Source organism: Pseudophryne corroboree, chromosome 6 (genome assembly GCF_028390025.1).
Source record: "Pseudophryne corroboree isolate aPseCor3 chromosome 6, aPseCor3.hap2, whole genome shotgun sequence".
NCBI classification, from domain to species: Eukaryota; Metazoa; Chordata; class Amphibia; order Anura; family Myobatrachidae; genus Pseudophryne; species Pseudophryne corroboree.
In genome coordinates this window covers 136,058,527-136,085,396 of record NC_086449.1, presented here as the reverse complement: position 1 = coordinate 136,085,396, position 26,870 = coordinate 136,058,527, and the positions used below count along the sequence as shown (strand labels likewise).

The 26,870-nt window shown below is 47.5% G+C and overlaps 1 protein-coding gene across 2 annotated transcripts in view; it reads left to right on the top strand.

The window, feature by feature from the left end:
* The window catches only part of R3HCC1 (R3H domain and coiled-coil containing 1), a 177,735-nt gene that overhangs the window by 140,540 nt on the left and 10,325 nt on the right, over positions 1–26,870 (top strand). For both annotated transcript variants that reach the window (XM_063931878.1, XM_063931877.1), the window contains exon 7: positions 8,555–8,650. In XM_063931878.1, coding sequence (XP_063787948.1) covers positions 8,555–8,650 — 96 coding nt within the window. The remainder of the gene's footprint in view (positions 1–8,554; positions 8,651–26,870) is intronic.

Below are 26,870 nucleotides of genomic sequence, written 5' to 3'. Positions count from 1 at the left end.
TGATTCTTTAACAACCGTCGCAACGTAAGCCGAGGGCCCTGCTACAGACTTGCAGTAGGTGTGTTACTTAGATTGTCTTTAGTTGGAGTTTGGGTTACGATGGCTGTAGTTGCAGAGGTGACACAGTTCACTAACGCCTAGAACAGGGCCGTTCCTTAGCCCATCTGTTACTTCTAATGATCACATTTGCAAATCAAGTAGTATTTGGCTATGGCATCTATGGATGTTCTAGTCAGGTAAGTTCTTGAGTTTCGACCTCTATTATTGCGCCATGGGGCACTTTGGTTACGGTCTTGACAGGCCGACACTGATTCGAAATAAGGAATGGAGGTGTTGCTTTACGTTGGCAATATGTTACTTAGTCCTTATTGGGGCACTTCAATTTCTCAAGCTGCTTCAGGAAAGTCAGTTTCCTACCGTTGCCAGCACCAGTTCCTGCAAGAAAATTATGCGGCACCAGCGTTCAAATCTTTTAGACCTCAGTCCTTTCCTGACCGTGCTCCAGTAACTACGGACACAGTGACGGGGTAGAGGACGGACTTTACAAATTTGCCGTCATCAAAACACATAGCCAGCTAACACCTATCTGATCTTTAGTTCAGCGAGTATGTCTTCAAACGTTTCCTTTGGCGTGTTTTCAGACATCCACAGATTGGTGGATTCACATTTCGGTATTCACGGGTTACAAAATGGAATAGATGGTTTACCATCAATGCGTTTTTTATTAAACGTCTGCAGGTGTCAGCAGACAAGAAGGCAGGTTGTCGGCCGCTATTCAGTTCCAGTATACAAGGTCAGGGGTTTTATTACAAGTTTTTGTAGTACCAAACCCGGACGGCTCAGTCAGACCGATATTGATCCTAAAAGGGCTTGTCATTTTACTACATCCCTGCAGTAACTGATTGTGGGTCTAGAACCACAGGAATTCATAATTTCACTGCATTTCAAGAATGCGTATTTACAATTCCAATTTCAGGTCGCATCAAGCGTAGTTAAAGTTTGCAGTACAGCAAAACAACCATTTGCCTTCTCATCAGAGCTTCGGGTATTCATGAAGGGATGTCTGTGATGATTGCGCATCTCAGGTCCATGGACGTTAGGATTATTCCATACTGAGACGAAATAGTCAAGGCGTTGGTTACACAAATACTTCAGCATGCCTTACGGTCGGACAGTGGCCTAGTTTAGCACACAGTATTAGTCATCAGGTACAGTTAGTGCTCAATCCAGGACAGTCTTGGTGCACTTGTGCATCCGCTTGTTAGTACGGCGGGTGGCGTCTTACCCAGCATTCCAGTCGGAATATTTCGCTCACGCCCATTGCAATTATATTTACTCGCGCTATAGTTGGTTTTCATCTACAAATTCATCGGATACTGCGATTGACTCCAAAAGCCGAAGTATCACTAATCTAGTGGCTCAACATACAAAACCTACCTGCAAATGTTTGGAATCTGGAATTCTAACAACGGACACAAGTCTCCACTGTTGGAGAGCGTTAGCCTACATTGTCGGCGTCAAGATCTGTGTTCAGACCAGGTACGGTTTCTCTCATTTAATGGCCGGGAAATCAGACCACCTTCCAACGCTCTCCACAGGCAGTTCACACAGTCTGACTGTTCAAGTTCGGTCACACAACGCTACAGCTGTCGCATACATGTACAAAACAAGGACTCGAGGACGCTTGGCCATGCGGAAAGTTGCTCGATTCCGAAGTTGGACCGGCCATTAACAGGGACAACTGTAAATCAGATTTTCTCATCCGTCAAGCTGTTCATCCAGGAACATGGACTTTACATTCAAAAGTATTTGATGTTAGTTCAGCGGTGGGGTTACCCACATGTGGATCTAATGACATCTCGCCAAAACATCAGACACTCAAGTATGTGTTCACAACAAGAGATCCAAAGGCAGTGGATGCTCTCACTATAGCGAGGCAGTACAGCCTCGTGTATCTAAATTCACCAGGTTTGCTGTTGACTCGGTTGTTATAACTAATCAAATGACAGTTTATGACCGTCATCATAGTGGCGTCTAATTGACCTTGAAAGAGCCTGGTTCTCAGATCTCCGCTGTCTACTCGTAGACGATCCGGGCCTGCTTCCATGACACCCATATTGTTTGCAACAGGGTCCATTTCTTTACCCCGATTAGCGTGACTGAGTTTGATGGGGTACCTGTTCCGACAAGAGGGCATTCCACAGTCTGTTATATCAATCATGTTACGTGCTACAAAACGGGTAACAGCAGCTCATTATCACAACATTGGGCGAGCTTATATTGGTTGGTGTGAAGCTCGCAAGTTTCGACATCTTATTTTACGTTATTCAGTCTTTGGTTAATTTTACAGACTGGCTAAAGAGGCAGATTTCTAATTTGTCAAATCTTTTTCAGGGCTGTTTGGCTGTTTGCCAACAGTGCATACGTTCCTACAAGGTGTCCTTACAGTTCAACCTTACTTTATGCCACCTATAGTACCATGGGTCTTCAATCTAGTTTAGATTTTTTTGTAGTCCTCAATTTTGAAACTTTACAACCAGAGGATGTTACGTTTCTCAATTACAAAACAATATTTCCCCATGCCTTCGGCAGGATGAATTTCAAAGTTAGGTGCGTTGTCATTCAACTACCGTCTCTGGTGTTTCATGATAAAACCGCAAAACTTTGTAAGAATTCCGCGTTTCTACCAAAGGTAGTATCCTCCTTTCTATCAAAGGTAGTATCCTCCTTTCTATCAAAGATAGTATCCTCTCTTAACATAACTTAATCATAGTTCCTGTTTTCTCACAACATTCAGTAACTCCAGTTGCTTTGAGGGGTTTTTAGTGCGCTTCGTATTTATGTAGCACGAACATCAACAGTACATAAAACAAATACATTGTTTATTTATCTATAATGCAGTCAAGATAGATTGGCCAACTTTCAGACAGAGGTTGGCCACATTTATTAAGATGACCATTCGTCAAGCTTACTTTCATATTAGTTTGTAACCACCTGTATCTATTTCAGCACATTCCACGCGTTCTGTGGGAACGCCATGGACAGCAGGTCGTGGGCCTACCATGCCATAACTTTGCAGTGCGGTTACATGGTCATCAGTGCACACGTTTGTGCGCTTTTACAAGTTTGATTAGTGTGCGGCATCAGCATCTAGCTTTGGCCGCCTACTGTTACAGGTGCCAACCAGCTCTCCCGCCCACGGGGGAAACTTTGGTACGTCCCAAGAGTACTCCAGTGACCCCTAGTGGATGAAAAAGAAAATAGGATTTTGGTACTTACCAGATAAATCCTTTTCTTTGAATCCACAGGGGGTACTGGACGCCCACCCAGAGCAGTTTCACCTGATATGTGGTGAGTTTGATAGTTCTTATGGTAACACATTTTCACCAACTTGTATAGATGTTAAGGTGATTATCTATTGTCGTGTCAACTTTTCAGTTGTCCGTTACGTTATAATGTTATATGTAATTCTCCATTATTCATCCTCTTTCGCTCCTATTTGGCTCAGCAAAAAAACACTGAGGCATTTGGGAGTATGGAGGGGGAGGATGGTTACACATTTAAATATTTAAATGTGCCTATCCCGGCTGACGCCCGCCCATATCTCAAGAGTACTCCAGTGCCCCCTGTGGATTCAAAGAAAAGGATTTATCTGGTACCAAAATCCTATTTTCTGCAGGGTGTCCTTCATATTCAGCCTCTCTTTGTGGCCTCCACGGCACCATGGGATCTCAATTTGGTTCTCAAATTCCTCCAGTCTGACTGTTTTGAACCCTTACACAAGGTTGAGGTGAAGTATCTCACGTGGAAGACTGTCATGCTATTTGCTTTGGCATCGGCAAGACGTGTTTTGGAGCTAGAGGCTTTATCGTGTAAGAGTCCCTACCTGGTGTTTCATGAGAATAGATAGAGCTTAACTCGGGACTCGTCAGCAGTTCCTACATAAGGTGGTGTCTGCCTTTTCACATCAGCCAACCGATAGTGGTTCCGGTTGTTGTTGACACTGCTGCTACTACAGTCCTTTGGATGTTGTACGGGCTTTGAAGATTTATGTCAAGAGGACTGCTCGGACACTGAAGTCCGATTCACTTTTTGTATTGTATGATGCCAACTAGATTGGCTGTCCTACTTCTAAGCAGTCTGTTGTGCATTGGATCAGGCTTACTATCGAACAGGCTTGCTCAAAGGCGGCTTTACCGGTTCCGATGTCAGTTCAGGCCCATTCCACTAGGTCAGTGGGTTCTTCCTGGGTGTCTCGGCCTTACAGTTGTGCCAAGCTGCCACTTGGTCAGAGTCGAATACGTTTGTTACGTTTTACAAGTTCAACACCTTGGCTAATGATGACCTTCGGTTTGGGTAATCTGTTTTGCAAGGGTCTCCGCACTCTCCCATTCGGTCTTGGAGATCTGGGACTTCCCCATGGTACTAAGACCATCCCAGTATCGCCTAGGACTTTAGAGTAAATAGGAATTTGATACTTACCGGTAATTCCTGTTCTCGTAGTCCGTAGGGGATACTGAGCACCAACCTCGGAGCTTCGGTTTTGTTCCTACAAACGTTGTTGCTTGTTGTGGGTTGGATTAGCTGTTGCTGTCCCTATTTTCCTAGTATGGTTATGTTACGATCTTCTTGCTGTTGTGTGCTGGTTCGAAATCTCGCCACTTTCCTCTACTTATTTCCTTCTCTCAATGTATGTCAGTCTCCTCGGGCACAGTTTCCTAGATTGAGTCTGTTGGAGGGGCATAGGGGGGTAGGAGCCAGCACACACTCTAGAAATTGAAAGTACCAAGGCCCCAATAGGACCATCTATACCCCATGGTACTAAAACTATCCCAGTATCCCCTACGGACTACGAGAAAAGGAATTACCGGTAGGTATCAAATTCCTATTTTTTTTTCAACGAATGGCCCACATTTGGCTGTCCTTCTCCTTTATCTCTGTGGGACCTGAGCCTAGATGTGGGGGGCGCCTGAAAGCCCCTTTCATTCTCCTTAGGGTTTTTTCAGCTGATGTGTATTTGTCTCCTAGCTTAGGATTCAGCTAGGCCTGTGACTGGGCTGGCAGCTATCACACTGAGCGTTATACTTTGCCTTCAACAAAAATAAAGGCCTCTTTTGTACAGGTATGTCCTTCAACTCTAAGGTGGTCTCGGGAGTTTTAGGTGCCGTCTATACATCTTTGAAACTCCAAGGAAGACCCCTACCCTCTTTGTGGTGCATTCTGTGTGGGTGTGGCATGTTAGATAGAATAGACTAGGTCGACCACTATTGGTCGACAGTAAGTAGGTCGACATGGTTTCTAGGTCACAGGGACTCTAGGTTGACATGAAAAAAGGTCAACATGAGTTTTTTACTTTTTTTTTGTTTGTTTTTTTTGTCGTTTTTTTCGTAGAGTGACGGGGAACCCCAATTAGTGCACCGTGTCCCCTCGCATGGCTCGCTCTTAAGGCAAGGTGCCTCGCTGCGCTCGGCACAGGTTACCGTTCCCAATTGTAGTCCATGTGGATCGTAAAGTATTAAAAAGTTTTTACAAAATGTGAAAAACTCATGTCGACCTAGTACATGTTGACCTAGAGTCCCTGTCGACCTAGACACCATGTTAACCTACTTACTGTCGACCTAAGTCTTGTTGACCTAAAGACCAGATCCTGTCTGTGTATCTACCTGCCCAGGACTCAGAACGCTTCTATCCCTATAATTATGGGTCTAATTCAGACCTGGACACAGCCACGCGTTCACAAGCAGCAGCCGCATACAGAGGGTCTGCACACACGCAGCGGCTATTGTGCACGACCCTTCACCATTCGGGAGGATGCGATTGCATGGTGATTGACAGCGGCGGTCATTGTTGGGGGGGGGGGGGGGGAGGGTAGGTTGTCGACTAGCAGTTTTCAGGGAGTGGTCCGGCGAACGCACGCATGTCTAGAGCTTTTTTGGGGCGCCTTTGTGATTTCACACACAGCCGCAGCAAAAGAAGCCACAGACAGCCTGCCTGCGCAGTCAGGGGTTGTCCTCTATTCCATGCGTTTACAATTAAGTTGCGACTGCATCATGGGGCGGTGCAACACACACGCTGGGTGGCCTTGCCCTGTGCTGGCCAGCCCCCAGCTTATGAGTATATGAAACGCAGATTTTGCAGTGGAAGCAAGAGCTGCGACCATCTCCGAATAGCCCCCAATGTCTGTGACTTTTATTCATATCCACTAAAAGTGTTGAAAGGTAAACATTAAAGGTATTTCAAATGAGTTTTATTTGGGACATATCAAGCGATGTAGCCCTTAAACACTGACTGTGCTGTTGAGCAAGAGAAGTCAATTGGCATAGACACAGTGTAATCTGGAGATCGCACCATGGCAGCTGAGACTGCAGTCAGTCTATATTGCCCATGTATCACTGTCACATAAATCAGTAGTGGTTTTACCAGGAGTTTTGGCTTTCACGGGAGAGTGGAACAAAATTCCTCATTCTGGCACATGGATTTATAGACTGTCCCCCTGGCAGCGCGGAATGATGGAACCTTTGATGTAGGGGAAGTTGCGTCACTCAGAAGTTATTGCTGATACAAATCATTGAAATGTTACTGATCAGGTGAAATATCTCCGGATTGCCTGCAGGTGGTGCTGCTCGGGTAGTTAGAAGATGCTACTCTGCTCGTATTGCTGCTGATTTTGCTTTGTGTTATTTCTCCATGATCCTGCATAGTGGCCCTCATTCCGAGTTGATCGGTCGCAAGGCGAATTTAGCAGAGTTACACACGCTAAGCCGCCGCCTACTGGGAGTGTATCTTAGCATCTTAAAATTGCGACCGATGTATTCGCAATATTGCGAGCACAAACTACTTAGCAGTTTTAGAGTAGCTCCAGACTTACTCTGCCTGTGCGATCAGTTCAGTGCTTGTCGTTCCTGGTTTGACGTCACAAACACACCCAGCGTTCGCCCAACCACTCCCCCGTTTCTCCGGCCACTCCTGCGTTTTTTCCGGAAACGGTAGCGTTTTCAGCCACACGCCCATAAAACGCTGTGTTTCCGCCCAGTAACACCCATTTCCTGTCAATCACATTACGTTCGCCGGAGCGATGAGAAAGCCGTGAGTAAAAATACTTTCTTCATAGCAAAGATACTTGGCGCAGTCGCAGTGCGAATATTGCGCATGCGCACTAAGCGGAATTTCACTGCGATGCGATGAAAAATACCGAGCGAACGACTCGGAATGAGGGCCAGTGATTCCTAACCCAGCCCACAGGCACAGCAGACAGTACATGGTTTTTCTTATATTCTGACCAGAATAACAGAGCCATTCTAACAGATGCAGCTAAGTTACTTATTAGGTCTGCCCTCTGTTATGTCTTTGCTAATCATGCGACTGTGTTGGGATCATGTCACATGACACAGCCCAGTACTAACTATAGTTAGCGATCTGTCTGCACTGTTCTAGCCAAAGGCACTTCATAGGATTGGCTACACTGTCATGTACCCATCCAGGAGCATGCAGCATCTGACTTTCATACAGGACTGTAGCCGTGATCGAATAGGTCCTGGGGAACTGGTAAATATATGCCTGTGGACAGGATTAATGATCTGTGGTTTATAAGCTTTCTAGTAGTTGTCTTCTCAAGTCTTAACTCTTTCTTCCCAAGACCCCTTCTAATTCAAATGTTAAAAGGGGAGATGTACTAAACCTTGGAGAGAGCTAAAGTACCAGCCAATCAGCTCCAAACTGCCATGTCACGGGCTGTGTTTGAAAAATGACAGGAGCTGATTGGTTGGTACTTTATCTCCGTCTACTTTATTTCTCTCCATGCTTCGATATATTTCATACAGGGGGACATATGTATTAAAGCTTGGAGAGAGATAAAGTGGCCCAAATGTAAGAAGCCTTAACAAGAGATAAAGTGGGGATGGATAAATGGGGACATTTACTAAGCAGTGATAAGAGTGGAGAAGTGAGCCAGTGAAGAAGTTGCCCCATCAACCAATCAGCAACTCTGTATAATTTTATAGTATGCAAATTATAGATGTTACCTCAGTGCTGATTGGTTGCCATGGGCAGCTTCTCCACTGGCTCACTTCTCCACTCTTATCACTGCTTAGTAAATGTCCCCCAAAGAGTGATAAATGACCAGCCAACCAGCTACTAACTGTCATTTTTCAAACACAGGGGCAGATGTATTAACCTGGAGAAGGCATAAGGAAGTGATAAACCAGGGATATGTGCAAGGTGATAAAGGCACCAGCCAATCAGCTCCAATATGTAAATTAATAGTTAGGAGCTGATTGGCTGGTGTCTTTATCACCTTGCTCATATCACTGGTTTATCACTTCCTTATGCCTTCTCCAGGTTAATACATCTGCCCCACAGTTTGTTACATGGCAGTTAAGAGCTGATTGGCTGGTACTTTCTCTCTCCTCTTTATCACTCTCCAAGGCTTAGTACATGTCCCAAAATCTGAAAAAGCACCACTGCAGGATGCACAGATGATATTTACGTAAACGCATAACTGGGTATGAAAACCAGCATTTTGCTACCATTGTGTAACAATTGCCCTCTCTTACAGCGTATGCCGCCTCCCGCAGGATGCACCCGGCTATGAAGTTCCGCCCCCTCTCTCAGGGCAGCCGTCAGGCCAAGATGGGGGCATATGAGCTGACAGGTGAGACTGGGTCTGGTTGTTGGTGGCTGCATGAGGGTAGCATCTATACTAAGTGACCTCAATGTTGACACACCAGTATAATACAGGTTGAGTATCCCATATCCAAATATTCCGAAATACGGAATATTCCGAAATACGGACTTTTTTGACTGAGAGTGAGATAGTGAAACCTTTGTTTTTTGGTGGCTCAGTGTACACAAACTTTGTTTGATACACAAAGTTATTAAAAATATTGTATTAAATGACCTTCAGGCTGTGTGTATAAGGTGTATATGACACATAAATGAATTGTGTGAATGTACACACACTTTGTTTAATGCACAAAGTTATAAAAAAATATTGGCTAAAATGGCCTTCAGGCTGTGTGTATAAGTAACATAAATGCATTCTGTGCTTAGATTTAGGTCCCATCACCATGATATCTCATTATGGTATGCAATTATTCCAAAATACGGAAAAATCCGATATCCAAAATACCTCTGGTCCCAAGCAGTTTGGATAAGGGATACTCAACCTGTACTACATATAGGGGGAGATGTATGAGGTAGTGAAAAGAGTGGAGAAGTTGCCCATAAACTACCAGCCAATCGGCTGCCATATTACGGGCTGTGTTTGAAAAATGACAGCTGCTGGTTGGTTGGTAGTTTATCTCTCTCCAATCATTAGTAAATAGACGGGTTGGGTACGAAATCCCGGCATGGACACAATCCCGATGGTCAGGATGCTGACAGCGGCATCCCTATGGTCAAAATCCCAACTGATCCCGGTAAGATTTTTATTTTTTGTAAACCCTGACCCACTCCTCATGCATCCTAACACTACCCTGCAGGCGGTCAGTGCCAGTATTGTATTACTGCAGGGGGTCAGTACTAGTATATATTGGGTACTAGCTGGACTACCCAGCGTTGCCCGGGATTTTAAGAATGTCTGTTTACAAAAATAAATAAATAAACACACAGTATAAATAACATTGTAGATAGCTGAATACCCGAGCTTCGCTACGGGATGAGGATGGTAAATTAGAATGATAGTTCGTTAATTTACGTTGGTTGGAGATCTAGTATATAGGCATATCTTGGTTCCCTGACATGCTTTTTGTAGTGGCCGGACCCCTTTTGGCCCCCCAAGGGGCGCTGCTCTTCCCACTATACAACTCTGTCTGTGGCTTCCTGCTGCCTCCATTCTCCTCCTCACATCATGTCAGTGCCCCTGTGAAATTATTGAGTTTTTTTTTTTTTTTTACAGTTTCTTATATAGCGCAGCACATTATGTATCTCCTGATATACTCTGTGCTGCTGGGGGACCGTGCTACTTTCACTATATAACTCTGTGTGTGGGTTTGTGCTATATGCATTCCCCTCCTCACGTCATGCCACTGGCCCTGTCATCACTGACATATCATGCATGTCCTGACATACTCTGTGCTGCTGGGCCACCCCTAGGGGTGCTAGTGGTGTGTTACCCCCACAGTGTTTTTTCCCAGCTTGTAAGTCCTTTGTGTACCAAGTTTGTTGTAAATTGATCCAGTCATTCGGGAATTATGCTGTCTCCTGAAATACTCTGTGCTGCTGTCCCACCGCTAGGGGTGTCTAACCCCCACAGAGTTTGTTCCCAGATTGTAAGTCAGATGTGTACCAAGTTTGGTGTAAATTGCTCCAGCCCTTCCACAGCTTTGCTGTCAGCTGACATACTCTGTGCTGCTGTCCCACCCCTAGGGGTGGTAGGGGTGTCTGACCCCCACAGTGTTTGTTCAAAGATTGTAAGGCATATGTGTACCAATTTTTGAGTACATTGCTCCAGCAATTCCAGAGTTATGCTATCTCCTGATATACTCTGTGCTGCTGCTTCCTCCTCCCCCCATGGGGTGCTAGGGATTTCAAATTGTTTTAGCTGCCTCGGCCGTGTTTTAATACGCTTGTCTGTATAAATTCACGATCTTCGCTTGTAAACTGTGTATTTGTATAGAAAGACAGAAGGACAAATTTTTGCTTTTATATAGTAGATTACTGCAGGGGGTCAGCTCAGTACTAGTATTGATTGGGTATTACTGCAGGGGGTCAGTACTAGTATTGATTGGGTATTACTGCAGGGGGTCAGTACTAGTATTGATTGGGTATTACTGCAGGGGGTCAGTACCAGTAGTTATTGGGTATTACTGCAGGGGGTCAGTACCAGTAGTTATTGGGTATTATTGCAGGCGGGCTGTACCAGTATATATTGGGTATTACTGCAGGTTGTCAGTACCAGTAGTTATTGGGTATTACTGCAAGGGATCAGTACCGGTATTGATTGGGTATAACTGCAGGGGGTCAGTACTATTATTGATTGGTATTACTGTAGCTAGTCAGTACCAGTAGTCATTGGGTATTACTGTAGGGGGGCTGTACCAGTGTATATTGGGTATAACTGCCGGGGGACTGTACCAGTATTGATTGGATATTACTGCAGGGGGGCAGTACCAGTATTTATTGGGTATTACTGCAGGCGTTCTGTATCCGTATATATTGGGTATTACTGCAGGAGGTCAGTACCAGTAGTTATTGGGTATTACTGTAGGGGGGCTGTACCAGTATATATTGTGTATTACTGCAGGGGGACTGTACCAGTATTGATTCGGTATTACTGCACGGGGTCAGTACTAGTATATATGGGGTATTACTGCAGGCAGTCAGTACAAGTATTGATTAGGTATTACTGCAGGTGTGGTCAGTACCAGTAGTTATTGGGTATTACTGCCGGGGGTCAGTACCTGTAGTTATTGGGTATTAATGCAGGGTGTCAGTACCAGTATTGATTGGGTATTACTGCAGGAGGGCTGTACCAGTATATACATATGGAGCCTCCCTCATCGTTGCTGTTTCTCCACCTAAACGGAGGATTAGTCACACCTAAGCGATATAGCTCAGGTTGTTCAGTTGTCGCACGGACAGGCGCATTGAGGCATGACTTCATACGCAGCATGCAATACACATCTTCACCACTGGGTGGCTAATGCTCCACTAATCCAGTACTGTAGAGCGAATAGCGGCGGATTGATCTAAAAGCTCTGACAAATGGTCAGTGACGACTATAATGTTACTGTATATACTGTTCACACAGACTAGTGGCCGATAGTTAAAAAAATAAATAAATAAATCGGTCATTAAATTTAGTGTATACAGACGTAAGCAAACGTGTTAAAGCAATGGTCCATTGATGTTAGGGTTATGTGAGCGTCCAAGTCCTGTAGACTAATCAATAAATAAAAAAGTAAATACAGACGCAAATGAACGTGTTAAAGCAGTGGTCCATTGACGTTAGGCATACAGTACTGTATGTGAGTGTCCAAGTCTCGTAGTCAATACAGCAAAACCAATGGGAAAAGATCACTGCTAACATTTACACATGAGCTTGTGTCTCTATCACCAAGCGTCGTGGTGAAGTGTCCTGCGCCCCATGCTCAGAGTCCTGGGTTAGATTCCCAAAGTGCGTAATGCCTTTTTTTTTTCTTCTTGACACTTTTTATTGTTTCTTTAGAACATTCATTTATTTAAGAGCCTTACATTCAATAGAATTGTGCACACAGGAAAAGACCTGTTTCCATAACTAAATGTCGGGGCGTCTGACACGCAAATCCGTAGCACAGTACTCTACTGTTAATGTACATTCACTCTGGCCCTCTTTAGTCCTTTCCCCCAACCAAAGCGACTGTAGTATCTTCATTTACATAGTAACCCTTCCTTTACATACAGTACTGTGTTGGCAACTTATTGACTGTAAACTAGCCTCTTTGCCTGAAAAGATCAGTCTCTCAGGGGAGGAGGAAGGGAGGTGGGGATTAACCAGCGGAGTTCAGAGACACTGTCAAAAATATTAATTCTCTGTCAGGACCCAAAAAAAGAAACCAATAAATAAAGTGTATACAGACACAAATGAACAAGTTAAAGCAATGGTCCATCGACGCTCAGTTTATGTGAGCTATTAAATTCAAATAAAATAGGCTTAAAGCTTAATATCTCCTGTTCTGGGGGTCCAATCGGCTCAGAACTGAGTTGGCATGGAAGAATGGGCGATTTGCTACCAGAGGATACGACCCCAAGTTTCTTTGACCTCCCCCCTCACAAGGCTAACGGCAAGCGTCGGAACCCATGGTGGGTCTGAATTAATGGGCCCCATTATTGTCTATGGGAAAATGGGTCTACTTTACTTCCTGATATATCCGGTTCTGGGTGTCCCAGAGACTCGAGACCATACAAAAGAGGAGACTCTTGGCATTTGGGGCAGACCAACCACTAATTTATGTGACACTGCAAAGGGAAACAGCAAGCAACCATGTGTCTGGTCCCCTCCAGTTGTCCGCCCAGCTTGCACGAGGTGTGGGGTTTCTGGCTCAATAGAAAATACTGTACAGAGATGCTAAGGACTGTGTTTTGGCATCCAGGAACTTAGGGAGGAGCTTTTATCTCTCCCCATTATACTTAGAAAGAAAACACTTGCCGCTGTAGCTAATACAGCAGAGTACGTTACAAGCTGTTCATGCAATTTAGTACTCAAATAGAAAATACTGTACAGAGATGCCAAGCATGGTGATTTGGCATCCAGGAACTTAGGGAGGAGCTTTTATCTCTCCCCATTATTCTTAATACTGCGGGATTTGGACGCTCACATATCCCTAACATCAATAGACCATACCTGTAACACGTTCGTTTGCGTCTGTATACACTACTATTTTTATTTGTTGATTTGTCTGCGGGACTTGGACGCTCACATATTCCTAACGTCAATAGACTATACTGTGACTTTATCACGTTCGTTTGCATCTGTATATATTGTACTATTTGCGTCTGTACTGTATATAGTGTAATATACTGTATGACATACTGTAGCATATTGTAGCGTCAGAAAAGTAGTTCTTACGCTGTAGTTCAGTATTGTACTTTAATGGAGACCACACGCATGCGCAATGGTGATTTTAAAAAGCGACATCTGGTGGGTGATCGTAGGTATTACACTCAAAGGTAACGCCAAATGCTCTGTGCGCCTCCCTACGACTAGGCAAGCCTCCTTGCGCCCAGGCACGCTGTGTATGCCTGATCGCGACTAACCCCTCAGCCAGCAAAGGTAACGGAGGCTTCATCTGTATTGGGTATTACTGCAAGGGGGCAGTACTAGTATATGTTGGGTACAGTGCTTAAAGTGGTCCTAGAGAGGTGGTGGAACTCACCCCCCTCCCCACGGTGCCCATGTAATAAAGGTATTGCGTGCGCCGTAGGCGTGTGCTGCAAAAAGGGTGTGTGGTCTCAAAAAGAAAGGCGTGGTCACACAATAGTAATAATGCCCGCAGTAGTAGCACCCAAGTGTAAATTTTGAAGTGGGGGTATGGAAAAGTGAAGGTTGTAATTATGTGCGTGCCGATGGCGTGCGCGCTCCTGAAAAGGGGGCATGGCCACGCAAAAGGGGGTGTGCCCTTCAGTGTAGTTTACCACACCATATACCCCTTATACACCACAATAACAGGACCCCTTTCACATTATAGCACTCAGTATGAGCCAAAATTCACTTTATACCACACAGTATGAGCCGAGATTCACATTACACCACACAGTATGAGCCAAATTCACATTACACCACACAGTATAAGCCGAAATTCACATTATAGCACACGGTATTAGCCGAAATTCACATTATAGCACACAGTATGAGCCGAAATTCACATTATAGCACACGGTATGAGCCGCCATTCACATTATAGCATACAGAATGAGCCGAAATTCACATTATAGAGTGACAGAGTGACATGGAGAGTGACAGCAGGAGCATACAGTAGGCACTAGAGAGAGAGAAAGGCAGCAGGGTAAGATTACCTGTTTAGCAGCGGCGGTGGTCTGCGGTGCTGTGGATGAGTAGGCTGTGGTAGGCGTGGAGTGGAGAAGGCTGTGGGCCTCGGAGATCGTGCGAAAGAGGAGGCTGTGGGCATGCAGAGGTCAGAGGGCGGGGTGGCAGAGGAGGCTGAGGGCGGCTGCAGTGGATCGGGACCCAGGCTGGCTTTATTATCCCTGCCGCCGCATCGAGCTCCTGTGACCACGGTGCTAATATTTCAAAACTGCTGCGGACCGGCAGCCAATCAGCGACAGATTTGAACTAATAGCGCCGCAGTCACAGGAGCGTGATGCGGCGGCAGGGATTATAAAGCCAGCCTGGTCCCAGATCCGCTGCAGCTGGGAGTCTGGAACCAGGGCTCCCAGTGCGGCGGTGATGGTAGGGGCGGAGCGACGGAGGGCGGACCAGGAGCTCAGCTTCTTTGTCAGCCCATACAGTAATGCCCACAGCAGTAGCACCCCTTATACTATGCCCACAGTAGTAGTGCCCCTTATGCAATACCCGCAATAGTAGTGCCCCTTATGTCCCCAAGAGTGGTGCCCCTTATGAAGTGTCCCCTTTACAATGCCCTCATTAGCAGTACACCCCATCAGTAATGCCCTTAATGGTAATGCCCCTGTGTAGTATTGCCCCCAGTAGTAATGTTGCCTGTAGTAATGCCCCCAGTCGTTTAGCCCCAGTAGTCATGCCCCCACTGGTAATGCCCCTGCAGTTATGACCCCAGTAATTTACTCCCCCCCCCCCCCCCCCCCCCCCCCCCTTTAGTTTAGCCTCCCAGTGGTAATGGCCCCAGTAGTTTTGCCCCATGTAGTTTAGCCCCGTTAGTAATGCCCCCAGTAGTTTGCCCCCTTGTAGTAATGCCCCCAGTAGTAAAGCCCCCCAGTAGTTTGCCCCTTTGTAGTAAAGCCCCCCCAGTAGTTTGCCCCTTTGTAGTTTGTCCCCAGTATTAAAGCCCCCAGTAGTTTGCCCCTCTGTAGTTTGCCTCTGTAGTATAGCCCCCCAGTAGTTTGCCCCAGTAGTAAAGCCCCCAGTCGTTTGCCCCTCTGTAGTATAGCCCCCCAGTAGTTTGGCCCCTCTGTAGTATAGCCCCCCAGTAGTTTGCCCCCAGTAGTATAGACCCCCCAATAACAGCGCCGCTAGTAGTGCACATATGGGAGGTGGAGGGGGGGGGGGGGGGGGGAGAGAGGCACCATACTTACCAAGCCCCGCTCCCGCCGCAGTCCTCTCTTGGCGCCCGCTCCTCGGCACTATGGGAGAGGCGTCATGACGTCTCTCCCATAGCGCGTACTGACAAAGCCGGAGGCAGGAGCTCAGTACTGAGCTCCTGCTTCCGGCTGCCGCTGTGCGGGGAGAGCCGGGCGCCACTGATAACAGCGGCCGCCCGGCATCTCCCTGCAGCGCCGGGACATCGGGTTAGGTGAGCTGGGGGAGGCGGAACTGCGTTCCGTCTCCAAGTGGAACTGACGGAACGCAGTTCCGCCCCGTTCCGGCTCACTTTAACCCCTGGTTGGGTATAACTGCAGAGCGTCAGTACTAGTATTGATTGGGTATTACTGCAGGAGGGCTGTACCAGTATATATTGGGTATAACTGCAGGGTGTTCGTACTAGTATTGATTGGGTATTAATGCAGAAGGGCTGTACCAGTATATATTGGTTATTACTGCAGGGGGGCTGTACCAGTATTGATTGGGTCTTACTGCAAGGGGGTAGTACTAGTATATATTGGAAATCACTGCAGGTGGTCAGTACCAGTATGTATTGGGTATTACAGCATGGGGAGGCTGTACCAGTATTGATTGGGTATTACTGCAGGCGGTCAGTACCAGTATATATTGGGTATTACTGCAGGGGGTCAGTACTAGTATATATTGGGTATTACTGCAGGCGGTCAGTACCAGTATTTATTGGGTATTACTGCAGGGGGTCAGTACCAGTATATATTGGGTATTACTGCAGGGGGTCAGTACTAGTATATATTGGGTATTACTGCAGGCGGTCACTACCAGTATTTATTGGGTATTACTGCAGGCGGTCAGTACCAGTATATATTGGGTATTACTGCAGGCGGTCAGTACCAGTATTTATTGGGTATTACTGCAGGGGGTCATTACCAGTATTTATTGGGTACTACTGCAGGCGGTCAATACCAGTTTTTATTGGGTATTACTGAAGGCGTTCAGTACCAGTATATATTGGGTATTACTGCAGGCGATCAGTACCAGTTTTTATTGGGTATTTCTCTAACGTCCTTGAGGATGCTGGGACTCCGTAAGGACCATGGGGAATAGACGGGCTCCGCAGGAGATAGGGCACTTTAAGAAAGCTTTGGACTCTGGGTGTGCACTGGCTCCTCCCTCTATGCCCCTCCTCCAGACCTCAGTTTTACACTGTGCCCAGAGCAAGATGGGTGCACTGCAGAGAGCTCTCCAGAGTTCTCTGTCTAGAAGCATTTTTGTTTGGATTTTTTTCTACCTTTTACTACTTTTTCACAGGGAGCACTGCTGGCAACAGGCTCCCTGCATCGAGGGACTGAGGAGCAGACCTTCTTGTCAAAGATAGGCTCTGCTTCCTCGGCTACTGGACACCATTAGCTCCAGAGGGGGTGAACGCAGGTTCTTACTGGGCATCCACCCCCGGAGCCGCGCCGCCGTTCTCCTCACAGAGCTAGAAGTACAGAAGACAGTAGTCGTCAGGCGGCAGAAGCCTTCAGCTTCACTGAGGTAACGCACAGCACTGCAGCTGTGCGTCATTGCTCCCATACACCTCACATACTCCAGTCACTGTAAGGGTGCAGGGCGCAGGGGGGGGGGGGGCGCCCTGGGCAGCAATATAAACCTCTGCATGGCAAAAAGACTATATACATGTATACTATATGTATACTATATACATGTACATGTATATAAAAGAGCCCCCGCCATATTTTACTAAGTTTGAGCGGGACAGAAGCCTGCCGCCGAGGGGGCGGGGCTTCTCCCTCAGCACTCACCAGCGCCATTTTCTCTCCACAACACTGCTGAGAGGAAGCTCCCCGGACTCTCCCCTGCTTACACACGGTGAAGGTGTGCTTAAGAGAGGGGGGGGGGGGGCACTTAATTGGCGGTTTACATATTATACAGCGCTGCTGGGGAAAAAAAATTTGTGTTGGTCTCCAGGGTTATTGCGCTGGGGTGTGTGCTGGCATACTCTCTCTCTGTCTCTCCAAAGGACCTTGACAGGGATACTGTCTTCAGGAAAGGGGTTCCCTGTGTGTGTGTGTGTGTGTGTGTGTGTGTAGTGTGTCGGTACGCGTGTGTCGACATGTTTGATGAGGAAGGCTCGCTTAATGTGGAGGGGGAGTGCTTGAATGTCAGGTCGCCGTCGGCAACGCCGACACCGGAATGGGTGGATATGCTGAATGTCTTGAATGCAAATGTCAATCTATTGCATAAAAGATTAGACAAGGCAGAAGCTAGGGGTCAGGTAGCCAGTCCATGCCTGTCCCTGGGGCGCCAGGTCCTTCGGGGTCTCAGAAGCGCACCATATCTCAGATCGATGACACAGATACCGACACAGATACTGACTCTAGTGTCGACTATGAAGATGCAAAATTAAGTGGCTAAGGGTATACGGTACATGATTATTGCCATTAAAGAGGTTTTGCATATTACTGAGGAATCCCCTGCCCCTGACACGAGGGTACACATGTATAAAGGGAAAAAGCCTGAAGTCACTTTTCCATCCTCATTTGAATTAAGTGACTTGTGCGAAAAGGCTTGGCAAGCTCCGGATAAGAGACAACAAGTTCCCAAAAGGATTCTCATGGCGTATCCTTTTCCACAAACTGATAGGATACGCTGGGAATCTTCGCCAAAAGTTGACAAGGCGCTGACACGTTTGTCCAAAAAGGTGGCACTGCCTTCTCAGGATACGGCTTCCCTCAAGGAACCTGCTGATCGCAGGCAGGAAATTACCTTAAAGCACATTTACAATCATTCCGGTATTATTGCTCCACCGGCTATGGCGTCGCCCTGGGTTTGTAGTGCGGTTGTGGCATGGGCAGATTCCTTATCTACGGAAATTGACACCTTAGATAGGGACGCCATTCAAATGACCATAAAGCATATCAGAGATGCTGCCTTGTATATGAGGGATGCTCAGAGAGACATTTGTTTATTAAGCTCCAGAATAAATGCTATGTCTATTTCTGCTAGGCGGCTCTTGTGGACCCGACAGTGGACGGGAGATGCCGATTCAAAGCGGCATATGGAGTCCTTGCCTTACAAAGGGGTGGAGTTGTTTGAGACGGCCTCTCGGATCTTGTCTCTACGGCTGGTAAGTCAAATTTCTTACCTTATGTCCCCCCGCAGCATACAAAAAAGGCACCTCATTATCAAATGCAGTCCTTTTGTTCCAATAAAAACAAGAAGGTACGTGGATCATCCTTTGTTGCCAGAGGGAAAGGCAGGGGAAAAAAGCTGCACACAGCTAGTTCCCAAGAGCAAAAGTCCTCCCCTGCGTCTGCAAAGTCCACAGCATGACGCTGGGGCTTTCCGAGGGGAACAGATCTGGTGGGGGCTCGTCTTCGGTTTTTCAGCCACGTCTGGGTTCACTCGCAGGTGGATCCCTGGGCATTAGAGATTGTTTCTCAGGGATACAGGCTGGAATTCGAAGACTTGCCTCCTCGCCGATTTTTCAAATCGGTTCTGCTGGCTTCCCCGTCAGAGAGGGAGCTAGTGTTGGCAGCAATCCAAAAATTGTATATTCAATAGGTAATTGTCACAGTTCCTCATCTCCAGCAAGGAGAGGGATATTACTCAACCCTGTTTGTGGTCCCGAAACCGGACGGTTCGGTCAGACCCATTTTAAACCTGAAATCTCTGAACCTGTACTTGAAGAGGTTCAAGTTCAAAATGGAATCACTCAGGGCGATCATCGCCAGCCTGGAGGGGGGGGGGGGGATTGGATGGTGTCCCTGGACATAAAGGATGCTTACCTTCATGTTACGATATTCCCCCCGCATCAGGCGTTCCTGAGATTTGCAGTGCAGGACTGTCACTACCAATTTCAGACGTTGCCGTTTGGGCTTTCCACTGCCCCGAGAATTTTCACCAAGGTAATGGCGGAAATGATGGTGCTCCTGCGCAGGCAGGGGGTCACAATTATCCCATACTTGGATGATCTCCTCATAAAGGCGAGATCTCGGGAGAGGTTGCTGGACAGCGTGTCTCTGTCCATGAAGACGTTGCAGATACACGGCTGGATTCTCAATATACCGAAGTACCAGCTAGTCTGACCTTTTTGGGGCTGATTCTAGACACAGACCAGAAAAAGGTTTTTCTTCCGATCGAAAAGGTTCAGGAACTCATAGCCATGGTCAGGATACTATTAAAACCAAAAAAGGTTTCAGTGCATCATTGCACGCGGGTCCTGGGGAAGATGGTGGCTTCCTACGAGGCCATCCCTTTCGGCAGGTTCCATGCGAGGACTTTTCAATGGGACCTCTTGGACAAGTGGTCCGGGTCCCATTTACAAATGCATCAAAGGATCACCCTGTCTCCCAGGACCAGGGTATCTATCCTGTGGTGGCTGAACAGTGCTCACCTACTAGAAGGTCGCAGGTTCGGCATTCAGGACTGGGTCCTGGTGACCACGGACGCAAGCCTCCGAGGCTGGGGAGCAGTGTCACTGGGAAGACATTTCCAAGGTCTCTGGTCAAGCCTAGAGTCTTGTCTCCACATCAACGTCCTGGAGTTGAGGGCCATATACAACGCCCTGCGTCAAGCGGAGGAATTGCTGCGGAGAAAACCGGTTCTGATTCAGTCAGACAATGTCACGGCAGTGGCTCATATAAACCGCCAAGGCGGAACAAGGAGCAGAATGGCCATGGCAGAAGCGACCAGGATTCTACGCTGGGCGGAAGGCCATGTAAGCGCGCTATCAGTGGTGTTCATCCCGGGGGTGGACAACTGGGAGGTGGACTTCCTCAGCAGGCACTACCTGCATCCGGGAGAGTGGGGACTTCATCAAGAAGTCTTCGCACAGATCACGGATCGTTGGGGACTGCCTCAAATCGACATGGCATCCCGTCTCAACAAAAAGCTAAAGCAGTATTGCGCCAGGTCAAGGGACCCTCAGGCGGTAGCGGTAGACACTCTGATGACACCTTGGGTGTTCAGATCGGTCTATGTGTTTCCTCCTCTTCCTCTCATACCCAAGGTGTTGAGAATAATACGAAGAAGCAGGGTCAGAACAATACTCATTATTCCGGATTGGCCACGGAGGACTTGGTATCCGGAGCTGCAAGAGTTGCTCGCAGGGGATCCGTGGCCTCTTCCTCTAAGGCAGGACTTGCTGCGGCAGGGGCCCTGTCTGTTCCAAGACTTACCGCGGCTGCGTTTGACGGCATGGCGGTTGAACGCCGGATCCTAGCGGAAAAAGGGATTCCGGAGGAAGTCATTCCTACCCTGATCAAGGCTAGGAAAGACGTGACGTTAAAACATTATCACCGTATATGGCGGAAATATGTTTCTTGGTGTGAGGCCAGAGCTGCTTCTACGGAGGAGTTCCATTTGGGCCGTCTACTTCACTTCCTTCAAACAGGAGTGACTTTAGGCCTAAAATTAGGGTCCATAAAGGTCCAGATTTCGGCCTTATCCATTTTCTTTCAAAGAGAATTGGCCTCTATTCCTGAAGTACAGACCTTTTGTGAAGGGGGTGCTGCATATTCAGCCTCCCTTTGTGCCTCCGGTGGCGCCTTGGGATCTTAACGTGGTGTTACGTTTCCTCAAGTCACCTTGGTTTGAACCACTCAAAACTGTGGAGTTGAAATACCTCACGTGGAAAGTGGTCATGTTGTTGGCGTTAGCTTCGGCAAGACGTGTTTCCGAATTGGCGGCTTTATCACATAAAAGCCCATACTTGGTTTTTCACGTGGATAGGGCAGAGTTGAGGACTCGCCCTCACTTTCTGCCAAAAGTGGTCTCATCTTTTCATGTGAACCAACCGATTGTCGTGCGTGTGGCTACACGGGACTTGGAGGATTCCGAGTCCCTGGATGTAGTCAGGGCTTTGAAGATTTATGTGACCAGAACGGCTAGAATCAGGAAGACTGAAGCTTTGTTCGTTCTGTATGCGGCCAACAAGGTTGGCGCTCCTGCTTCAAAGCAGACTATTGCTCGCTGGATCTGTAACACGATTCAGCAGGCGCATTCTACAGCAGGATTGCCGTTACCGAAATCGGTTAAGGCCCACTCCACTAGGAAAGTGGGCTCTTCTTGGGCGGCTGCCCGAGGGGTCTCGGCATTACAGTTGTGCCGAGCAGCTACTTGGTCGGGGACTAACACCTTTGCAAAGTTCTATAAGTTTGATACCTTGGCTGAGGAGGACCTCCTGTTTGCTCAATCGGTGCTGCAGAGTCATCCGCACTCTCCCGCCCGTTTGGGAGCTTTGGTATAATCCCCATGGTCCTTACGGAGTCCCAGCATCCTCAAGGACGTTAGAGAAAATAAGATTTTACTTACCGGTAAATCTATTTCTCGTAGTCCGTAGAGGATGCTGGGCGCCCATCCCAAGTGCGGACTTCTTCTGCAAGACTTGTATATAGTTATTGCTTACATAAGGGTTATGTTATAGTTTTTCGGTTGAACCGTGGCTATGTTGTTCATACTGTTAACTGGGTAAGTTTATCACAAGTTATACGGTGTGATTGGTGTGGCTGGTATGGATCTCACCCTTAGATTTACAAAAATCCCTCCTCGTACTGTCCATCTCCTCGAGGTCTGGAGGAGGGGCATAGAGGGAGGAGCCAGTGCACACCCAGAGTCCAAAGCTTTCTTAAAGTGCCCTATCTCCTGCGAAGCCCGTCTATTCCCCATGGTCCTTACGGAGTCCCAGCATCCTCTACGGACTACGAGAAATAGATTTACCGGTAAGTAAAATCTTATTTACTGCAGGCGGTCAGTACCAGTATATAGTGGGTATTATTGCAGGCGGTCAGTACCAGTATATAGTGGGTATCACTGCAGGTGGTCAGTACCAGTATATAGTGGGTAATACAGCAGGAGGTCAGTACCAGTATATACTGGGTAGCACTGCAGGTGGCCAGTACCAGTATATAGTGGGTATTACTGCAGGCGGTCAGTACATGTAATATTTGCTTAGTTAGGAAAAATTAGAACTCTTTTCCGAAGTCAGCATGTTCTATTGCTGTCCATGTAAGTTTGCCATATTAAGACACTTTCATGCTGGAACAAGCTACGTAGCACTGTCACTGTGCTGCAGGGGTGAAATTATTTGGCCCCAGCTGCTTACAATCCAGTTTTGTAAGGCAAATGATGATACAAAACAGTCCAGTATTCCACCACCTCTGATGGTTACAGCACAGGAATAATTTACTGTGGAGACATTACTGTATTCCAGGGATCACTGGTAAATTTCCTTATGGATCTACTTAATACAACATGTTTACGGCATATGTTACCTTTCTTATCTGCAACGTATGCATGAAACGTACAAATAGGAACCACATGTAAGTATTCTACGTATGCCTGTAATTGTGCCTCCTATGTGGCTGGATGTGCTGCTAGATGCATGACAGTGCTTACAGCTGTATGCCTGGTGAGCGTCACATGTTCTCCTGTGCTGGAGTTTAGCTGCAGTAGGTAGAACACTGTAATGAGGCGTGGAAAGTGGGGGCAGGAAGGTAAAACCTCAAGTATGGCTGCTCCAGGGAAATAAGGAACCGCTATTAAGGTTTGAGCTGTAATAAAACCGTTGGATTAGTCAAGGAGTTACATCAGGCTGGGAGATCGGTAACTCCTGCCTGACCGATGTAATGATACCAGCTTGGCTCATTGTCTACACAGAGGGGTGACACAGTATGACCGGTGAGATCTATAAAATACAGAGAGTGGGTTATTAGCACCATAGGGCCTGATTCTGAGTCGCATGTAATGTGCACGCAGTTCCAGAGGCTTGCCACGAAGGGAATGCTGATGCGACACCACGCCTGTCTCTGTGTGATCACACCGCTCCAGCATTTGTAAGCAGAGCAGCTGTCATCCCTGCCACTGTTACTTACACCTATTCCATGCTGGCTGCAGGAGATCCGGCTGAGTTTGGCATCCACTCAGAATAGTGAGTAACGCCGGCGCTACACCCGCGACAGGTTCCTGATGGGCGTATGCCCAGCTGCACCCAGTAACCCCCATTCACCCGTCACAGAGGCTGTGATGCGTATGACTGATTCAGGTACCTGTGCAGCCCGCGCAGTATGCAAAGAATTGCTCACTGTGGACTTGTGTGTGACACAGATTCAGGCCCTTAGTGTGTAAATGTAACACTTGCTATTGCTGCATTTACAGTATGGAGCTGGGCTGGGGGATGCTGCTACAGCCTTTTGGACCCCTGTCCTTTCACAAAAGGGCTAGGAGGATGTACTGAGCATGCTCAGACTGTCACCAATCAGAGACCTTTTCTCGTAGCAGAGCAGTTGTCTCAGTCAAGGGGCCTCGAACCGCAGTGCTGGCCCCCCAAGGCCGCACCAACTGCACCCACGATACTTCCACTGCTGTATCAGTTCTAGGTTGTAAGATGCGTAGGCAGCAGCCAGTTTCTAATGGGTCATTGGAAATTCTGACACTGTTCATATCAAAATTGCCTATAGTCTCAGACTATAGAACAATTCATCTCAGGGACGTGCAGTCAGGGGAGGCAGGGGAGGCAGTGCCTCCCCTGTCATTAATGATTAAAATAATATAAAGAAGATACTTATGACACATATTCTGTGTCATAAGTAATTTCTTTATCTTATCCTAATAATTTTAAGCCTATAAAGTAGTTTGGGAGGCACTGATAACAGTGCCTCCCGTTAACTGTAGGAACTGGTTCAAGCTGGAGGGGCGGGGCCAAGTACTGGGCTGTCAAAGCCCATTGAAAACAGGAGCAGAAAGCGGCACTTATCCAAGTGCCTCGTTGACGGGGGAAACCCGCCCCTGTCAGCGAGGCAGATGTGATTGGACAGCGGATCCAGTGCTGGATCCGCTCGTCCAATCACCCGAAGAGGCAGCAGGACCCGGCGCCCAGCTCAGTTACAGTAGCGGGGTGAAGAGGCAGCGGGACCCGGAGTTGAAGCCAGGGCCGGCCGCGCAGACCGAGGAGGGCGCTGCTGTGGACCTACATCGCCGCAGCTGCCCGTTGTGTCTGGATGCCGCTGGGTGACGGGTGTCCTCCTGCTCCCAGCCCTCCCGCGATGCTAGGGAACTGGGGAAGACAGTGGCGGATTGCCAATCCCCCCCCCTCCTGTCTGAAATGTGCCTCCAGCGGCGTGACCTCCCGCTCCCAGCCCTCCCGCGATGCTAGGGAACTGGGGAAGACAGTTGCGGATTGCCGCTCCCCCCCACTCCTGTCGGAAATGTGCCTTCAGCGGCGTGACCTCCCGCCCCCAGCCCTCCCGCGATGACAGGGAACTGGGGGAGACAGTGGCGGATTGCCGCTCCCCCCCCCCCCCCCCCCCCTCCTGTCATCTGGGAAATGTGCCTTCAGCGGTGTGACCTCCTGCTCCCAGCCCTCCCGCGATGACAGGGAACTGGGGGAGACAGTGGCGGATTGCCCTCCCCACTGTCGTCTGGGAAGGGTCCCGCGGTGCCACCAGTGCATGAAATCCAGCCCCAGCCCACGTGTGTCAATGTGCAAAAGGGGACCCTGAAGGGGCCATGACTGCCCGCTGCTGCACTACTGGAGCAGGTACCGCTCACCGCCGCCCGTCGCCACCCGCAACAAATGGCAGTCAGAGGGACCTCACCGCCGCTGCCCATGGGTGCCTCCGCCGACCACAGTCAGGTAATGTTCCCCTGCTGTCACCCTCTCTCCCTGTCGTTACTGTCCCTGTCGTCACTCTCTCTCTCCCTGCTGTCACTGTCGTGACTCTCTCTCTCCCTGCTGTCACTGTCGTGACTCTCTCTCTCCCTGCTGTCACTATCGTCACTCTCTCTCTTCCTGCTGTCACTGTCGTCACTCTCTCTCTCCCTGCTGTCACTGTCGTCACTCTCTCTCTCTCTCCCTGCTGTTACGCTCGTCACTCTCTCTCTCCCTGCTGTCACTGTCGTCACTCACTCTCTCCCTGTGGTCACTCTCTCTCCCTGTCCCTGCTGTCACTCTGGCTGTCCCTGCTGTCACAATTTCAGCTCATTCAGTGTGCTACAATGTGAATTTGGGCTCATTCAGTGTGCTACAATGTGAATTTGGGCTCATTCAGTGTGCTACAATGTGAATTTCGGCTCATTCAGTGTGCTATAATGTGAATTTCGGCTCATAACGTGTGCTACAATGTGAATTTCGGATCATTCAGTGTGCTACAATGTGAATTTCGGCTCATTCAGTGTGCTACAATGTGAATTTCGGCTCATTCAGTGTGCTACAATGTGAATTTCGGATCATTCAGTGTGCTACAATGTTAATTTAGGCTCATTCAGTGTGCTACAATGTGAATTTCGGCTCATTCAGTGTGCTACAATGTGAATTTCGGCTCATTCAGTGTGCTACAATGTGAATTTCGGATCATTCAGTGTGCTACAATATTAATTTAGGCTCATTCAGTGTGCTACAATGTGAATTTGGGCTCATTCAGTGTGCTACAATGTGAATTTCGGCTCATTCAGTGTGCTATAATGTGAATTTCGGCTCATAACGTGTGCTACAATGTGAATTTCGGATCATTCAGTGTGCTACAATGTTAATTTAGGCTCATTCAGTGTGCTACAATGTGAATTTCGGCTCATTCAGTGTGCTACAATCTGAATTTCGGCTCATTCAGTGTGCTACAATGTTAATTTAGGCTCATTCAGTGTGCTACAATGTTAATTTAGGCTCATTCAGTGTGCTACAATGTGAATTTCGGATCATTCAGTGTGCTACAATGTTAATTTAGGCTCATTCAGTGTGCTACAATGTGAATTTCGGCTCATTCAGTGTGCTACAATGTGAATTTCGGCTCATTCAGTGTGCTACAATGTGAATTTCGGATCATTCAGTGTGCTACAATATTAATTTAGGCTCATTCAGTGTGCTACAATGTGAATTTCGGCTCATTCAGTGTGCTACAATGTGAATTTCGGCTCATTCAGTGTGCTATAATGTGAATTTCAGCTCATTCTTTGTGCTACAATGTGAATTTAGGCTCATTCAGTGTGCTACAATGTGAATTTCAGCTCATTCAGTGTATTGTAATGTGAATTTCGGCTCATTCAGTGTGCTACAATGTGAGTTTCGGCTCATTCAGTGTGCTGTAATGTGAATTTCGGCTCATTTAGTGTGCTACAATGTGAATTTCGGCTCGTTCAGTGTGCTACAATGTGAATTTTGGCTCATTCAGTGTGCTACAAT